At 32.9% G+C, this 20,309-nt stretch overlaps 2 protein-coding genes across 2 annotated transcripts in view; one reads left to right on the forward strand and one right to left on the reverse strand.

The window, feature by feature from the left end:
• The window catches only part of LOC148617839 (uncharacterized), a 79,773-nt gene extending 71,704 nt beyond the window's left edge, over window positions 1-8,069 (forward strand). The window contains exon 7 of the mRNA XM_088585417.1: window positions 386-8,069. Within this exon, the coding sequence (XP_088441543.1) occupies window positions 386-690 (305 nt within the window). The 3' untranslated portion in view covers window positions 691-8,069. The remainder of the gene's footprint in view (window positions 1-385) is intronic.
• Window positions 8,070-8,515: 446 nt separating this feature from the next.
• Window positions 8,516-19,656, reverse strand: LOC148617840 (uncharacterized). Its single transcript, XM_088585135.1, has 5 exons — window positions 19,603-19,656; window positions 17,066-17,393; window positions 14,438-14,482; window positions 12,930-12,974; window positions 8,516-12,411 (listed from the first exon to the last, which is right to left on the reverse strand). Exons 1-5 carry the CDS (start codon window positions 19,654-19,656, stop codon window positions 10,643-10,645), a joined length of 2,241 nt encoding a protein of 746 aa, XP_088441261.1. The 3' UTR covers window positions 8,516-10,642.
• Between the last annotated feature and the right edge of the window lie 653 nt (window positions 19,657-20,309).

Raw genomic sequence — 20,309 nt, forward strand, 5'->3', positions numbered from 1 at the left:
GTTCATTCCATTTCTTTTTCACAATTATATCTCAAATCCAAATGAATGGATGATTTTAAATTGGGTATTTAGCTTAATAAAATAAGGCATATTGTTTAAGTGTTTTTGGTAGCTGTCCTGTATCAAGTCCTTGTTTCATTGGATATTGGCTTAAAACTTCTGATTTATGGTCAAAGTTCATCCACGGCAAAGTAAGTCACTGATGTACATGGATTTTAATGAAACTTTGTATGAAGGTTGTGTACCAAACATATATAATGTTTAGAAAGGGAGGTAATCCACTGACAGGTTTACATGTTGAGAGTGTTAACTTGGTATTAGTCTGATTACATTTCCTATTATGTGCAAAAATAATCGAATAATATCTTTGAAATTTTTTTTGCAGCTCACCATCACCAAATGCATCCACAATCGTACCAACACAATCATCAGGGGTACTTCCCCATGCAGCCAGTATACCCAACATCAAGTCATGCATCAACAGTGTTCACACCTTACATGAGAGAAGGCTATATAAATGCTCCTAGTGTGTATTCGGCAAATTCACAGACTCATTCACAGCCAACATCATATCATAGATCTTACACACCAACAAGTTCCCGATCAGGGAAATCAAATCGTTCTAATAATAGTACATCTGTAACCTATAGTCAAGGAACTGACAAAGTGACGTTACCTGTTAATTTATAGCATTTAGTGTTTTATATTTGTGTGTTGTGCTTTCTTGAAATGAATCTCTGGAGTATTAATAACATTGGTTCAGCAAGCAGACTTGTTGAATTTTTTTTTAAATAAATCTGTGTATGAACAGCATTATTTTTATTGATTGTACTTTATTTTTTTTTAAAATGAAATGCTTGATTTGTTTTTCTTTTTCCATTCCTTGAAATGAAAATAATGTTGAATATTTGTTAACCTAACAGTACGCTATTTCCATTTCACCATGTCATTTGCCCAAATTATGTTATATTTTTAAAGGTCATTTGCTTGTGCAAAAGGTACTCCAAAATCTGATTTTGAAAATTTTTTAAATGGAAAAATTGTACGCAGTAACTGAACTGATCTGTGCAACTTAATTTGCAATCCATAATCAGTCAGTTTCAGATCGGTATGTGATCTGCCAAACTGTGCTGATTAACAAATGACTGCTTCCTTTTTACACCACATGACTTCTCATAAGTTCATATATTTTACAAAATAAGATATATTTTTTTTTTAATTACACAAATTTACTTAATAATTTAAGATCAATTACAATGTACATGTACTTTTCCTCAGTACTTCCTTTTTTTCTTTTCCTTTTTAAGGATAAAATGCAAAAATGAGAAATTAATAATTGAAATCCAAAGAAACTTAATATATCTACATTTGATTCATTTCATTTGAAATAAGTAAATTAATCTATCATCTATACATATCACAATTAGTCATTGGTTATGTGGTTATGGCTAATCATTCCATCACAGATCAATCCATAATTGGTCATTAATCTTTCAAATGGTTGCATGGATTAGTTCAGGAACTGTATTTGGATGAAAAAAAAATAATGATAAATTTTAAAAACAGATGGAAATTCATAATTTTTAGTAAGATAAACTCAGGAGATTCATTTCAGGAAAACTTTTCCTGTGTATCTTGGTTGTGAATATTTGGAAGCATATTATTTATTATATTCTGTATCAATATTTCATTGAGATCTAATTATATTTGATGTCTTGTATGGTTAGTCAACTCGTCTTTACATTTATTTAGTGCTGATTTGGGGGAAAAAAGACAGAAAATTGCTACAAATTTAATTAAATTTGGAACTGGAAATAAGAGCTACTAGTCAATACAATGTATTACAATAATTGTTTAATTAATTTTGCATAGGTATTAATCAAATTGGTTATTGAATGTGCTCAGGCAACATAATTAATATTTTACATCAAAAGGGAGGTAATCAAAATTATGTAAATTTGTATAGCATGTTAATATTGGCCTGAGTAAACTTGTTGTTTCTGTCAAAAGAGTGAATACTACTGGTTTTGTTTCTATTATACAAATGCAACATTTTTTTTTCATCTGGACAGGAATCATCTCGAGTGTTTTAGGATACCCAACCTACAATGTTCTATTTTATCTGCCACTTCATGGCTAATTGCTGAGGTTTTTCAGTAGAGGTCTAAGTTATCTGAAAATAAGAACAACTACATTAGATAACATCATTTTGAAAATTATTTTCAATTATGACATTTTTGTGCCTAAATATTAGAAAATAATTTACTTGTATCTTCGTTGAACTGAAAATTGAAATAAGAGTAAACAGTGTTTTTTTTCTAACAACATTGTTGGTTCATTCTGCCTCATTCACTCAAGGGTTAGTAGGGAAAGGATTATAGAAAGTAGCATAAAACTGGAAGAATAGTATTTATATAAATTCCCTTCAGCTTTTTTTTTGTATTTTTACCCACAAGTATTTAAGGAGGTAGACCTAGGGTAAGGGACATAACTCTTGAAATCAGTGATATGTTTGTATCATATTCAATTTCACCAAAGTCTATCAAACTTTTATTTGAAACAGAATGAAATCAATCCTTGTTACTTTGATGCTTTCATGAGATTGATATAATATGCAGAATACAAACGTTCTTATGATTTACAAGAGTTATGTCCCTTACCCTAGGTCTACCTCCTTAACTTGTTATTTTGTTGATGGTGTGGACAATCAAGGTTTTACTGTTCAGCTGTTTTTTATATTGTATAACCAGTTAAGTTTTTTTTGTTGTCTCCCTTTGCTGAATTCTCCTGGACAAAAAAGACAATTTTGAATGATTTCTAATTTTTTTTTCATCAGCTTTTTTTTAGTACCTTGATAGTTGCATAAATACTGCAAAATGATATTATAGCACTAAATTTTCCATAATGTGATTTCAATATTTTGTCAAAAATTCCATCGTGTGAATTCACAGGATAACAGAATGAAACTTTCAAGCTCTGTTCCTTAAGAATATGTAGGAATATTGTAAAAGTTTACAGGACTCCCATATCTAACGGGTCAACTTAAATTTGGTCATTTTGTTGTCATTTATCTCCTTGTGTTAGATTGTTGTTATTTGTGGTGAATCATGTGATGTACTCCTCTTATGTTTTGTTTTTTTTTTTCAATATGGGGTATTACAGCTGGCTTGTATAGAGAATAACTGATGTAGCTGGTATACTGGTTACCTGTTGCAGTTTTGTTCACCTCAGTGAACCAGTCTACTTCCTGAACAAGCCTTGTAGAGCCATGTGTATAGTATATTTTCAAACAAACCAATGCCTTTGATTTTAAAATGAAAATTGATAATTAGTTTTATGACTAGTTTGTACTTGTGTTTACCTGGCATTGTTTTATTATACATTGAATGCTTGTCATCATTAATTTGCTAAAATCAAACCTTTTTATACAATTTGTTTTATGATAGTGCAAAGAATTTGTGCAATATTTTTATACCATTTATATTTGCACTATAAATGTTGTAAGTATAGTAGACATTTCATTATCTTCTTGCAATTGGCAAGTTCTGATTTCTTAAATTTCCTTTTTTTAACTGCTTGGAATTATCTCCCTTTATTATGGAAATACAAAATAAATAAAAATAACAGTTAAAACATTTGAAATAACATTTGTATTACTGAACATACTTCCATATTGAAATGATTTTTAGCTATCATTGTTTTTGTTGATCATATTTCAGTATTAAACTAATGTTAAAATTGATTTTCTGTTTTATACCCATGTCACACTAGGCCAGGATGGCATTACTATCTGGAAAATCTGTGAAAATTTGAAGATCGTAATGCAATCATGGACCAATTTATGATTTTGGGCATGTTAATAATTGCATGCTACACCTTATTGTGTTAATTTTGGATTATGATGTGTATTACCAAAATTCCAAGTCGAAAAAAAAATCATTGAAAAGACTTGTTTCTATTTATGAGGTACAGCAGTCAGTTTCTCAAAAAGTTAAATTTGATAGGTTATGAAGTTTCAAGTGTAACATGTTTTTAAGTGACAGAACTGCAGAAGGCATGTGTTTTGTTAATGTATACTACTTAATGCAAACAATCATTTGGTGATGTTATGACATATGTTATCTAGATTAGGATATGTTCTCTGGCATTTATTGTATGCTTTCAGGCTATAACCAAGTTTGTTGTAAAAGTTCAAACAAATTACTGTTAATTTTATTCGTTCCTAAAGCAGGTATCTGTGGCATATCCTGAAATTCTTAACAGGAAGGGAGATGGTTCTGAACAAGAATTTCAGGCGATCATTTTCCCTTTAAGTAGCACTCCACCTAAGAATCATGCAAAATATGATTTATTGTTGGAAAGCCTACATATTTTTATTTTTGATATTTTGTTTAAATTGTTATAGTAAACAGATATCAGCATGTGGTTTTTCAAATAACCTGTGCTGTTTGAAGATAAAAATTAAATAGAATGTACTGTAGAATTCATAATTAAGGGAGATAGCTCTGTAACTAACACTAAAATATAATAGAAACTGTTGGATTTTCAACAAGAATTATCTCCTAAGATCAGACAGATTGGAATGAATAATACATTTCATCATCTAGACCTATAAAGCAACTTAATAACAAAAAAAGAGCTGTCTTTGTAAGAATCATGTAAAATCTGAAAAATGTGATACACCCCAAAAAAGGCTACATATTTTTATTTCTGTAAATAAGTTGTTTTATGGGTCTATATTATGAGATGTGCAATTATTCATTTAAATCTGCCTGCTCTTAGGAGATATCTCCCTTAATTTTGAAATCTACAGTGCATTCTATGAATTTTTATCTCCTAAGAACACGGATTATATAAAAAAAAAACTGAATGTTTACTTTGCCAATTCAAACAAAATATCCAAAAAAAAATATGTAGGCTTTTTACCAATGAATCACATTTTGCATGATTCTTAGCTGGAGTGCTATTTAAGTACTAAAATTAATGCATATCTTGCCAGCTAATCATTATTCATGTCTAAGGTTGTAAAGATATTGGAAGTGTTGCACCTTCCCCTTTTTTCTTGTACCTTTAATACAATTATTGTTCTTGTATCCAAGTTGGTTTTTATAGAAATGCAAAGGAAATTGTTGTGTATAATGATATCATGTCATTTCCTTTGCTTCAGTAAAAAAATTAGTGTGCAGACAATAACTTGATAATAAGTAAACACATGTAAATATCTTTAAAACTCTACCACAATGTGTTATTTTAAAAAAAAATCAAGGCCAACAAACATTACTAAAATTTTGTTAGGTTTCTTGGCACAAAACATTGAAATAATTATGGATTTTTATGAAATGGTACTTCAAGAGGCATGTTTCGTTATGGCCCTGATATTGTGAGAATAAGGCTCCAAAAGGGGTTTGAAAGCAATTCTTCAACTTTGTATTAATTTATTATTTCTAATTGAAAATTTAAAATCCTTGTCTACTTCCTTTTTAATGAGGATCTTATACTGTGTATAACATTTCATCACAATCAACTTAAATGCTGTCATATCATGCTGCATCTGCAAATCAGTTCATGAATAATAACATACACAGTACATAGTATCTAAGTGATTTACTATAGATATTTTTAAGGTTAGTGGGACTTAAGTTTTTTCTTTTTTTTTTTTTTTTTTTTGAAAGGGAAGTAGGTACCTTTATCAGCTTAGGCATAGGATCCTAATGAAAATTGATATGACAATTCAGGCCTTTTATTACTGTACATGTCAAACCCAACCCCTGGCAATGTGATTTTCTAACCATGGTTGAAACAATGGTTAACCATGGTCGACAATTTTACATTTTTGGTCAACCATGGTAACTAAACTATTGTAACCATGGTTATCCATGGTGAGCAATGGTAACCATGGTCAACCATGGTTGCATTTTGACAGGGGAACTGATACACTTATAATCAGACTCTTTCAAATCTACCTCAATTGTACATGTTGGTGTTGTGAATGCTAATTATCTTACTACCACTAGGCCTGAAGCCAGGGGCTTTAGAGGATTATGGCTACCCCTTCCTGCCAAGCTTGAAAGAAAAAAAATGTTAAAAATGAGATTGAAATTAGTTAAAGAACTATATCATTTTGTCTAAATGACACTTCTTCACTTCAAACCCCCCCCCCCTTTATGATATCTGGCTGCAGGCCTGACCATATTATATATGAGATTGCATATACAATATATGTTAATGGTTATGTGTACTACATGTAGCAGATTGGTTGTAAAAAGGACCAGTTCTTTGTCTTGTGGTTTTAAGTGTCAGTATCTGTAAGAATCAGGCAGTGGGTGAAACATGGTATGAAAAAAACATCATTTTAGTAGTTTTATTTGACTTTTTTCACCATCATAATAAAGGAAAATGGACAAGACTTTCCCTATCATGCTGGGTCATTGAGTTACAATTTCATTGAAATACACCGAAAATTAACATTTCAAAGGCAGATAACTGTCAAAAACCTTATTTTTCCAAGATTCTGTTGAAAATTTTCTGCGCAAATTCAATGATGCAGAGATCAAATAATGGTATTTTCAAAGAGAGAAAGCATCCTTGAGTGAAATTATATTGTCAGATCGGTGGGGTTTTGACATGCATGTTTCTGATTATCCCCATTTTGCCTGATTCTTACAAACACTTACACTTAAGATGTATGCTATTTGGAACTACTCGGCAATTTCTACTACACTAAAAATAATGGTTTACCTTCTGTGTCGCAATAAACTGAATAGTTCCAATATAATGCTTAAACTATATAGTTTCAATTATTAAAAATGTTTTAGAGAAATTATTTGTATTGCCATTAAATGGCTTTAATTTCATAAATGACAGGCAAGACTTTTCCCATTTAGAGTAGAGTTTTGTCTTACACACTTTTTTAGTTTTGTAGGATGCATATGTTACTATGGTACACTCTGTAAATCTATTTGTTTTACTGAATACTTATTTTTGCATTTTATAATGTCAATCCATTTCACTGTTATTTAATGCTGGGATATGTAATTGCAAAATTGAAAATTATTAATCATACTCCGAAAAAACTCAACTTTTAAAATGTTGGTGCGTAGCTTTTGGTCTGTTCAGAAGACAAATTGACAGTTCATTCGTCTTAGAAGTGTCAGAGGATGCAAAAAAGCGAGTTCAAAGTTACATTAGAATGATAGGGTGAAAGTCAGTTATCTCCCTTTGATGATGCAACACATTTCATAGAAGAAGAAATGAATGCCATTTCTGCATTTGAGATAGCATTTTGAATAAAATTTCATGGAAATACTTGGAGTATTTTCTCATTATGATTCACCCAGTTTTTTTAAGTTTTTTTCCAAAGCGAGGTCCATTGAAGGACTTGATAATAATCGTATACTCATAGACTGTATCGTTTAGGGTAAATACCATGATATTTCATATTTGATATTTCAAATGGCTACATAAACTAATTCCTTGGTTTTCCGTTATTTACCTTCTGTGTTTTGATTCTGTCTGTTTTAATAAGCAAGATATTTTAATATGCCTGTCTTATGATGGACATTTACTCTGTCCAAAATTCGCACAATGACTCGAATATCTTAAATTTGAATGAAGAATTTTGATGTATTTTTTTCATACGCAGTCGGTATAGTTTCGCTTTTTATCTTTGACCTTAAAGACGCTCCTCCATGGAAACGCAAGTCACCTGATCGCAATTCTGTTTACCGATTGCCCAAATACTGATAACTTAGTGGCCTTCGAAAAAAAACTGTATCGAACATGGAAATTGCATGCCATGCCTTATTTCCTGAATGAAATGTAGAAAATTATAAGAATAAAGAACAAATTTACTGCGTCGGCTATCTTTTTTTAAAGATAATACTTGTATTAAATTCTATAACAATTTCTACAAATAGTCTACACATGAAATTTCCCTGGAAAGCTAGCATGAGAACCAGTGAAATAATTTTTGTAGCATTGATGTACATTGTTTTTTTTTGTTTTTTTTTTGTATGTGACATCAACAGTTTATTGTTTTGACTGGTAAAATAAAAATTCAAATCACCAGATACATGTACGTTGTGTTTTTTCTTTTTTTCATTTAAGTATTGGCAATAATAAAAATGTTGTCTATTGAAAAATAACATAAATTTTCCATGTGCGTATTGTTTATTGCGCGAAGTGCAATAAACAAAATATGCACATGGAAAATTTTTTACTGTTCAATAGACAAAATTTTTATCATAGCCAATTCTTAGGAATTAATTTTTAGACATATTTTTATCTTTAAACATGAGAAAAGTAGCTCTGAATTTAGCTGAATAGAGGCTGTCAGTATCTTTTTTATCCCATGAGAAGTAACAAAATTATTTTAACCTATCAGATTACAGTATTTATCTTAATTTAATTTATTACCAAATATCTGCAAACAAAGGATAAAACATTAAAACAGAACGACAATTCAAAGACATCAAGTCCAAGTACATGGCCAAAATGTGAAACACAAAAAGATAAACCTCTTAAAATAATGTAAAAAACAGGAATGACATCGGATGCTTCGAATGGATACGAATCTTCTGCTCCGTCAGTGTCGCTCAAGATTGCTTTTTTATTTTGTTAGTTTATTTGAATTTTCGTTTTTGTTTTTTTTTTTTTTAAAGAAAGACTGGTAAATTAAAAAGTCACAACACAAAAAACGGGCATTTTATTGAAATAACCAATAATAACGTCAATGTACATGTATATACAATAAGCCAGTTCAACAAATTATTTTTCAGTAGTTTCTTTTCAAAAATATAATTAAATCAAAGTACTGTAAGCGCTGGAGGTTTTGATTCTTGTGAAAATTGTACCATGAAAAAATTTCTAAGACTACATGCTGTAAAATACAACTGTTAATATACATTAGAATTTCCCATAATACATGTATAAAGAACTGTTTTTTTTTCTCTATCTGTTAGAGTAAGTCAATCTTAGCTATTGATTTCTTAAGTATGTAATATATATATATAAATAGCTGCTCTTCACTTTCTGTTTATTGATCATTAAATTCTAATGAAAGGATGAAGATTTTGATTGATAAGTATGTTTTATTGAACAAGCTCGATAAAATCATTTTTTCTTGACACATTACTGCCAGAATTAAATTCTCTAAATGCAAATTTATTACTAAACATCTTTCAAAGCCGAAAAGGAGTTCCTAAACTATTCAGTTAATTTGAAGGCACCGGTAGAACTTAATTTTATTTGCAGAAATAATAGAATATCATTGAACTGAATAATTTAAATATATTTACTGGTTAATAAAAGCTATTGAATGATCAAAAAGAATTATATTTGGATTATATTTTTGTTTGTTAGTTTGTTTGTTGGGGTTTAACGTCCGAGCAGCAATTTTTCAGCTATATTCAGACGATGAACATGAAATTGATGATAAAATGAACATGAAATGATGAAATGAAAAAGGGGTGGGACACACGGACAATGGGGTCGACAAATTTTGATTGCCACTGGAAATGGGGAGAGGTGGGTAGGGACGGGCAATTTAGCCTCCTGTGGCGGAACCCTATGGTTCCTACTCCGGGAGAATACCATAGTAGGGTTCTTTAACGTGCGAGGAACGTGGCATCTTTTCCAACACGGTGCACCACTATGGTTTGCGGTCAGGTTTTCCGTATTATAGCCTGACAACCCCAGCATGTAACACGCCAGGGGTACCGCATTCCACCACCTGGGGCACACATCCCAGTTGCTCTGTAGGCATAGCGCCCTAGCCCCCGGCTAGGGTTCTGAGCACTATTTAGTCGCCTTTTACGACAAGCTTAGCGCTGCTGCAGGCCTATTCTTTTAACAGCCGGACATGCACGGGGAGACTATATTTTTGTGTAGTATTCAGAAACAGAAGGGAATTTCCTGACATAAAACGGTGACGTAAGGTATTTTGATCCTGAAGGGTCAAAAAACTGAAAACAAATACAAAACCTCATTCATATTAAGCCCCTCCCCCACCCCACTATGATGGAAAGACATTCAATCTTTTATCCTGTTTTATCTGTCAGTCACACATGCAGTTTGTCATCCAAATTTATATTAAAACATTCGTGCAATTGGTAGTTAGCAAGGTACCAAAACGTTTTGATTACCCAAGTTTTATGGGGTCTTGTGGTTCCAATCGTGAAGGAATAGACCCTTTGTGCTTACTGTGGGGTAGTCGATAAGCATGTGTAGAGCATACTAAATATACACTTCCACGAGGAAAATTCTTTTGTTCCACCCAAGCCCTACCTCGCGGCCGTGCGGGTGAGAACAGGCTGAGCTATACACACATCGGAAACTGGACGTGGATAGTAACTGCAGTTTGATGGTATATTTTGCATTTGTAGTGACCCATGTTGTATAGAAGGAGGAAAAAAAATACGTGAAAAGTCTGTCAGATAGAAAACGGGGGAGGGGCACCCAGAGGCTCATAAGGGGACCTGTCCTCACGTACTGTGCCATTGATAACTCTTGGAACAGTGAAATGTCTTGCACTAATCGGGAAATGTGAAAGAAGTCATGGCACTAACAGTCTTTCGTGGAAATAAGATCGATTTGCTATGTGGTCACTGCCTTTTTAAGGGCGTATGGGTTTAAAGTCTTATCATCACGTGAAATCCATATTTGTCCCGGGCTTACTGGTTTCATATTCCTCGCACGGAGCGTCGTGTAGATGAGATCTACCCTGTTTTTCACACGTACTTTGAAAATCGTGATGATTTAGTTTTACGTTTTCCATGGGACTATCCAGGGGAATCAGGTTATCGTACTGGTCATTTCGATCCTGTTTCAGATCATGCTTAGAACTGTCACATTCGTAGCACAAACATGTAGCGATGTGTATACGCCTTCTATTTTCATTTTTACACGTACTTTGATTTAGTTCGGGGCTTTCCATGGGACTGGTCTGGCGGAAATTACATTTCAGTTTGACCCAATGCTTATTCTGATTGTCTTGATCCTGTGTCTGTTCATGCATCGAGGTGTATTTGATCAGTGTATTTTCACATTCCTCGGACATAAACGGAGCTTTGAGTAGATGAGTTCTACCCTGTTTTTCACACGTACTTTGAAAATCGATATCATTTAATTCGGCGCTTCCCATGGGACTGTCCTGGCGGAAATGAGATTTTAGATTATGCATTGAGGTGTACTTGCTCAGTGTATTTTCACATTCCTCGGACATAAACGGAGCTTTGAGTAGATGAGTTCTACCCTGTTTTTCACACGTACTTTGAAAATCGATATCATTTAATTCGGCGCTTCCCATGGGACTGTCCTGGCGGAAATGAGATTTTAGATTATGCATTGAGGTGTACTTGCTCAGTGTATTTTCACATTCCTCGGACATTAACGGTGCATTGATTAGATGAGTTCTACCCTGGTTTTTAGCCATACTTTCAAAATTCAGATGTTTAAGTTCGACGCTTTCCACGGGACTGTCCTGGCGGAAATGAGACTTTAGATTGTCGCAATAACTATTTCGATTTCTTGTATCTTGTTTCAGTTCATGCATTGAAATGTATCTGCTCGTATTTCCACATTCCTCGGACATACATGACGGAGCTTTGTTTAGATGGATTCTATCCTGTTCTTTATACATACTTTGAAAATCGATATCATTTAATTCGGCGCTTCCCATGGGACTGTCCCGGCGGAAATGAGATTTTAGATTATGCATTGAGGTGTATTTGCTCAGTTTATTTTCACATTCCTCGGACATTAACGGTGCATTGATTAGATGAGTTCTACCCTGGTTTTTACGCGTACATTCAAAATTGAGATGATTAAGTTCGACGCTTTCCTCGGAACTTTCCTGGCAGAAATGAGACTTTAGATTGTCGCAATAACTATTTTCATTTCTTGTATCTTGTTTCAGTTCATGCATTGAAATGTATCTGCTCGTATTTCCACATTCCTCGGACCTACATGACGGAGCTTTGTTTAGATGGATTCTATCCTGTTCTTTACACATACTTTGAAAATTGAGATGGTTTAGTTTGGCGCTTCTCATTGAACTGGCCATGAGGAAATTTGTTTTTAATTTGTCGCAATGATTATTTTGATTGTCTTGACACTGTTTCAGGTCATCTATCGACATGTATCCGCCTGTACACAGATCTTCTTTACCCACGTAATCGTAAATTTTGCACTCATTCGCTGAACTTTCAACAATTCTAGCACTCTGATCTAAACCATGCGAAGAATCCCCAGAAATGATGTTTTCTCGATTTTGGTGGCCTTGCGAAACCCTGATTTTCGACCCCACCTTTTTCGTATTAAATATTTTTTTGCGACCGAAAAAGAGACCGATACTTAAAACAATCATCGTGATGCATCCTGACACAACCACACCAATCTTCATGCGAAATGACGCTGAAAATATAATTAATGCATACGTAATTACTCCGTAGCTGTCTATCTAAAAGAGCCAAATAATTTCACGTAATATTTTCTCTGTGCTTAAGTACATAAGCTTGTAACCATTTTGTGTCAATGCCAATATTTTTCGGAAACCACTTTGCCTCAGAGATCATAATTTACACCCCAAAAATAACACGCCACGGTATTATCCTTTTCTTTTATAATTTATCAAACTTTCTCCTTTTTAATATAGAATTCTATTTGCGGATCAACAGATTTCGGAAATATTTGACTAGAAAGGGGGCAGATTATTATTTGCATTTTTGCTATAATTTCGTACAATATCTGCACGTGACAATTTGACAAATAGGGCATAGTATTGTCAACTATCTATGCGTCAATATGGTTGAGTTTATAAATGGACCGAGAAAAACAAATGTTTGAAAACAATATATATCTTATCGCATAGGTTTGTTTATATTTCAATAACAACTTTTTTTATACTTTGCATATCATTGATATGAACTTACCATCGTCGTCTTTACCGGTATCTCTATCGTTTTCAAGATTCTTTTCTTTAATAGATAAAAAAACATATATTTTAATACTTATCATTGAGTAATAATAGGATAGTAAAATAGTGTGCATATCTAAAGTGAAACTTTGGTGCAGAAGGTCGAACACCCCCTTTTTCCCTCGCCCCTTTTTTCCCGTGCTTATTGGAATATTTTTTTTATATTTTCGCACAGAATTTGGGTAAAATAAGCAAATGATAGACTGAAACCCCTTTTTTCTAGGACTTTCTGACATACCCTCTTTTATAATATCTTGATCCGCACCCTGTGGACTTAAATCTTATGTAAACGACCGATACATCGTCCATTCAAATAAAGTTTCATTTTCATATTATATTTCTTGTTTTAAAGTCGCTAATATTGTTAGCGACTTCTTGTACTCGTTTCAGTACTTTACATTCGCACATGATTTGCATAATTATATCTATTCCTACACCATCTTATGCTGCAGATTGGTTTTGCTTAATACGAGATCAATATGTACCGTTTAAAAACCATGTACATTTGTTCTACGTGTGATTTTTACTTGTATGGGAACGGAAAGTTTACATTAAAAGATGAAATGATCGGTTAGCATTGAGAAAGAGAAATCATGGGAACAAGATTCTAGCGGAAGTCACCCGATATTAGAGCATATCGAAACTTCGCTTGAGTTCGTGCCATTTCGTATGTTGAAAGCAAGCCAAAATCAGTGACATAGAATATTTGACGATTAGTGACTTTGAAGCACACAGTCTTTTTACTGAAGTTCTAGTGCCATACTTTTACTGATGTCAAATTTTCTGGAAGCAAACAAATGTGTATGACTTCCGCAAAAACAGTCACGTTCGCGAGTCTGACCAGTGGCAACTGATTAACAAATAAAACCTGTCTTTTATTTTTAATACCGAGTAAATCTTTTGAATTTGTTCATGATCATGTTAACGATCACAAATTTCCTTTGCCTTCTCTTTTACGATCATAAAAGTATCATTTTTTGTAATTGATATTTTTAGTGGGCATTTAGTACATGCATTCAGAAAATTATCAACTCATGAATAAATAAGTAAATAAAGGAGGTAGACCTTAAATAAGGGACAAAACTCTTGAAATCAGTGATATGTTTGTATCATATTCAATTTCGCTTATCAAGCTTTCATTTGAAACAGAATGAAATCAGTCCAAGTTTCTCAGATACTTTAGTTACATGAGATTGATGCTGAATACAAACGTTCCAATGATTTATAAGAGTTGTGTCCCTTACCTTAGGTCTACTTCCTTAAATGTCAATACCAAAACAGTACATACATGTACTTCATTCATACATTTATGTATTTTGTTTACACTGATTTCGGTGTTTGAAAATGTAAGAGTACCATTTGTCAATATCGAATTAATGAAAACAGGACGATTTTATAATTTAATATTTTATGATGTTTGCTTTTTTTGTATTTTCTTTTACCTTTTTATCATTATAAACTTACCTTCATTGTCACTACTAGTATCGTTATTTTTTTCAAGATTCTTTTCTTTAAAAGATAATATAAAACACGCTTTTAGTACAATCTTAAGTGCAAAATTAGTCGTAAGTTATGACGTCATAGTAAATCAAAGTACTGTGACGTCATAACTTACGACTAATTTCACTCTTATGATTTTTTGTGAAAAGGACAACAGAGATTCACGTTAAGATTCTTTATCAAACGATCAACAAAGAATCATTGTAATCAAGTTTCATTTTTATGTTTTTGTTTTAATGGTTTTTTTTAAATATTTCATGTGAGTTTTCTTTTTCATATTTTAACTGATGTTTAAATTTCTGGAAACAAACAAGTGTGAAGAACTTTCGTAAAACAGTGAGTTCGCAAGTTTGACCAGTTGCAACGTGTATACCGTCTGTCTTTTATTTATCTTTTTAAAATGGTTCACGATCATGTTAACGTTCACAAATTTCCTTTGTCATCTCTTTCACGATCATAAAAGTATCATTTTTTTTTGTAATTGATAAGTTTTTAGTGTGGGCATATATAACATGCATTTAGTAAATGTCATGAACTGATTAGTTAATAAGATATGTTAGTACTAAAACAATACTTGTTTCGTCACGTGTAGTAAAATGTGTTTTGCTTACATGGTTTTGGTATTTGAATATGTAAGGGTACCATCTGCCTAACACGAAATTATGAAAACTGAACGATTTCATATTTGCTTTCACTGAAATACTCATTTGACAGGTATAATTTTCAAATAAAAGGGGGTGTTAACACCCCGAATCTGGATCCGCCATTGAATTAGTATTGCTAATACCTGAACAAAATATCTATGCGTTAATATGGTTGATCTAAATGAAAATAGACCGACAGAACCGCACATGGGGTTTATTGGGATATTATTAACAACTTTCCTTTACTTTGTATAAACTAACCTGAATTGTCACTTCCAGTATCCATATTGTCGTAAAGATTATTTTCTTACAAATTTAGTATTTTTGATCTTGTAACACATAATGATATGCAAATAAACCGTTTCTCTTTTATTCAAAATACAGAGTAAATCGTAAAAGTTCATGTTCACGATCACAGTTGTTTTTTCGCCTCCTATTTCACGATCATGGTAGTATCACTGTTTTGATTAAACACATTTTTATGATGTGTATTGCACAAAATGTTGGGGGTGGACAACCATTTTATATCATCAGGGAGTACTTTTTGTAGATTCGAACGGCGTGTTTTGAAAACCCAATATTTATAATAGTTGTATTTCAAGAAACATACACACACACACACAAAAAAAAAAAAAAAAAAAAAAAAAAAAAAAAAAAAAAAAAAAAAAAAAACGCGATAAGGTATACAACACTTCAAAGTACAGGGTAAATGCAAATACATTGAATTTTGAGCTGAACAAATTCAATTTTACTACCCAGGCTTAGAATTGATACCATAAATATAAGACTTAAACACAATTTTTTTTTTGTCAAAATATTTCTTTTCAACACTGTTAACGGTTGAAATATTTAATTTCCACATACATCGAATAAAATTACTACTTTCATATTTATGTTAAAGCATAATGCTTGGATCATAGTTATTTGAAAGGATCAATGTATTGTCCAATCTTCGAGATAAAAAAATTCTAACTGGTCGGAGTCAAAACATTTTTCCAAAGCCACCTCCATCCCTTCTCACCCAACTTATTTATTCATTGAATTGTAATCCTCTAATTGTGCGTATTCAGACTCTTTTTGATTATAGCCAGAAAGGTCTGGCTACTTCTATGGCGCAACGGAAACGAAAAAAGGGATATATGAAATTATGAAAACGGCAAAAACCATATAAACGAATTTTTATATGAAGAAGATACACAATTGTTTAAGATCCTTAATTTCTATCATTCGGAACTACTCGGCGGTTAAATCCCGAAGAGTTCTGCAAGATGGATCGAACTTTCTGTCAGGCTAAAATCTTAAATTTCTATTGTTGACAATTATGAGGACTTGGTCCTCCACCAATAATTTATATAACGTTACAGTTTTGTAGTCAGACCAATAATGATAATTTATTAATATATTAATTAAACTACATGTAGATATCAGAGATACATGTATATAAGTGAGGTAATACAAGGTTGGACTTAGCATATAAATTACCAATTAAATAATTTAAAGATTTTTAACATATAAATGAGAGAGTGGCTTAAAATGGACATCTAGTGTTTTATTCCGACGCAGTCGGTATAGATTCGCTTTTTACCCTTTGACCTTAAGGACGCTTTTCTATGGAAACGCAAGTCAACTGACCGCAATTCTTTTTTCCGATTGGCCAAAAACTGATAACTTAGTGGCGTTAAAAAAACTGTATTGAAAATTTGAAATTGCGTTCGAAAAAAACTGTATCGAAAATTTGAAATTGCGTTCGAAAAAATTGTATCGAAATTTTGAAATTGCGTCCCATGTGTTATTTTCTTGAACGAAAAGTAGAAACTAAGAAGTGAAATTTCACTGCGTCGGCTATCGTTTTCTTTTTGAAAGATAGTACTTGGTTTTTTTGTTTTTTTTGTTTGTTTTTTTTGTTTGTTTTCATATTTTCACAATGAATCAATTTAGTGATACATACCCTTTGCCAGTAGTATCGTGTTTTGTTCAGTTATGCCCCCTTCAGTCTGCATATCACATTTGTAGGTGCCGATGTCTGATTCATTGAAATTTCTCAATAACAGATTAAATTCTCTTTTCTCTTTGTCTCGAATGACTTCAATTCTGTTGAACTTTGGATCAACATCGTTTAAATCACAACAGGCTACAATCACATCATTACCAATTCGCCATCGTTGTGTGCCTTCACTTGTCTTGTCCAAAATATTACATTTTAAGGTCACGTTATCACCTACAGCTGCGTATGTTATTGCATGGTCTGCATCAATTCCTTCAACAACAAAAACAAACTAACTTGGGAAAGGGTAATCAATGAAACCAAGATTCAAGCGGAAATCAAAAGAACGCAATCCTGGAACAAAGAACAGACAGGGGAGATAGACACACACAGCAAAGAACATAATACGTACAAAGAAACAAAGTACAAGTAATTGAGTAACTCGGCCGCCAGTGAAATTGAGAGCATAAACTGTGTGCAGCGGTAGGGAAATCACTAAAAAGAAAGGAACCACACACACCAGTGACGGATCTCGAGAGGAGCAGTTCTTCAAAGGGGACGGGGTATATTCAGGTTTATGTAGATCAATTTTTAGCACGCAAAATGCACGAAAGTATCATTTTTACAACCCCCGGACTCTTTGGAAAGGCCACTGGCCGAACGACTGAATAATTATATAGTATGTTAATTCTGTTAGTAACCTATAGAACGAAACAGCTATCTGGCAGGGAAAATGTTTGAAATTTTACGTAGAAAGTATTAATACCAGCTTTCTTTTTTAAGATTTTCTCAAATAAACTTTTGCATCACAAGATCTAAGGCCAGAGGAAAAAAACTTGCCTGGGTAAGGTTAACCTGCCTATCTTATTTGCCCGTCTAACCTTGCACATTAATTTGTACATGTATTTTGTTTATGCCGTTTAACGATCATGTTAGTTTAGAATTATTATTGTCCAGAACCCCCCCCCCCCCACTTCCCCAAATAAGTAGTCAATAAATTAAAAAAATAAAATGATTGTATCTTCATACACATTCCTATCATATTTTTATTAAACTAATGTAACCATAAAACAAATATTTTTCCTTTGCTTAAAGTAACAAAGATAGTCAATCAATGGTGCTTGCGTACACGAGTCACGCTTACAAGATACATGGCCAGACACAGGGGCGGACAAATCGGGTGATTCTTATATACCCCTGAACTGTATTTGCGGGATATAACGAACAACATTTAGAAATCACAAGAAAACGTTAAGTAAATAAACAACAAAGACAATACCAATTAAGTAGCACTCCAGCTAAGGATCATGCAAAATGTGATTCATGGGTAAAAAGCCTACATATTTTTGATATTTTGTTTGAAATGTTGTAACAGAAATTAACATGTGGTTTTCCATATAACCCATGCTCTTAGGAGATAAAAATTATATAGAATGCACTGTACATTTTAAAATTAAGGGAGATAACTCTGTAAATGGCACCCAAATACAATAGAATCTACTGGATTTTCAATGTGGATTATCTCCTAAGAGCAGGCAGATTTGAATGAATAATTACATATTTCATAGTGTAGACCCATAAAACAACTTAATTACAAAAATAAAAATATGTAGCTTTTTTTGGGGTGTATCACTTTTTTTCAGATTTTGCATGATTCTTACAAAGACAGCTACTTAAGACGTTACACAGTAACATACATGTACATGTACGTCAGAAGTTCTTAGTCAAGATCCTACAGCGACAGAAGAGCGTTTCTTTCATTTTTAAAAGCTGCAGGAAACCATTTCGAATTCTTCGACGTTATCTTCACTAGTACACTTACGAACAAAATCTTTCACACAAGAAGTCACGATAACTTAAGTTGAAAATCGATAAACTCAATCTACGGATCAGAATTCCTCTTATGCGATCTGGTATATGTTTGTGAAACGATTAAACAAACGAATGTGCGGTCATCGTTCGAGAATTAATACCACCAAATTCCCGACAGTTTATCAACATTTTAATCAATAAGATCATTCAATCCTCTCTATAAAAGTTCGTATTCTTGAATAAATTTACCATCCAACGAACAGTCCTGTCCTAAGTAAAAGCTATCGCAGGGAACGAGAGGAGTACTGGATACGCAGACTAGGTACTGCAATACCTTACGGGTGCAATGACAACATCAAAAGTATAGGAAACCTTTCTGATCCTACCTAACCGTTATACAGACTTGTAATCATCATTTTGGGTATTGGTTTCCACAGACTCTTTAAGCAAGTTTGTGAAGAAAAACGATCATTTCTTCCACTACATTTAATTTGTCAACAAAGGTATAGATGCAATTCATTTGGCTAACATCCCCCATCACAAAAACGTAACCAACAACATTCCCCCATATCTCAAGGACAAATCAATACCGATTATTTCATATTTCTATATTTCACCTATTGCATCCAAAATTTTAAATTATAAAAGCCTTTTGCAGAACCTCGAGATGGAGGACTTCAAGGCTATACCCCCAGACTGTTGTTGCAAAAAGCTCTCCATTCAAATGTGGTCCTTCCAGTCATGTCGTTACGGGAGATTTAAGCATCATCAAAAACGAATCTATCCGTAAGGCCATTTCTAAAGGTCCCAAGTACCGTGAACCGTGAGTGGGTAAAGGTCGTGAGTTCTTTAATTTTGAAATGTATAAAAGTTTTAAGTACGGTAGGTTACTGAGTGTCAATCCTACATGTTTTCAAAGAATCCCGATCAGCAAAAACATTGTCTAGCTACTACATATGGCAGATATGTTGTCGTAAGCCCAAAACATATTAAACCCAATGTTTTGTTTTTTTATCAGAGGAAGACGTAGAAAATAATAACAGTGATATGACCTATACTGCCACTAAACTATTCAAAGAAGAGATAATGGAACACCATAAATCTGTGCTGTCCTCTTTTGGTCTCTCTATCAAAGACGATGATTGTGGTTTACCGTCTATGTAATGGATTCCTAGCCTCCACAAGAATCCATACAAATAACGCTACATAGCTGGATCTGCAAAAATGTACCACCAAATCTCTTTCAAAACTTTTAAATTCTATATTCATAGGTGTCTACAGTCCTACCACAACACTTGTTACTCCAGTAGTGGTATTAATTCAATGTGGATCCTGAAAAATACAAAAGACCTTCTGGAAACCATCAATTTGAGATTATTGTCGGAATATAATAGCA

This window comes from Perna viridis, chromosome 5 (assembly GCF_037379345.1).
Source record: "Perna viridis isolate PV_CMFRI_1.1 ecotype Kerala chromosome 5, ASM3737934v1, whole genome shotgun sequence".
NCBI lineage: Eukaryota > Metazoa > Mollusca > Bivalvia > Mytilida > Mytilidae > Perna > Perna viridis.

Bases quoted from the DNA above. Each gene is read 5' to 3' on its own strand.
- LOC148617840 (XM_088585135.1), bottom strand. From the start codon at position 19,656: ATGACTGGAAGGACCACATTTGAATGGAGAGCTTTTTGCAACAACAGT. The intron at 17,394-19,602 runs GTATAGCCTTGA...TTCCCAAGTTAG, and splicing joins TTTGCAACAACAGTCTGGGG to TTTGTTTTTGTTGTTGAAGG. The intron at 12,412-12,929 runs GTAAGTTCATAT...TTATATTTTCAG, and splicing joins TACCGGTAAAGACGACGATG to CGTCATTTCGCATGAAGATT.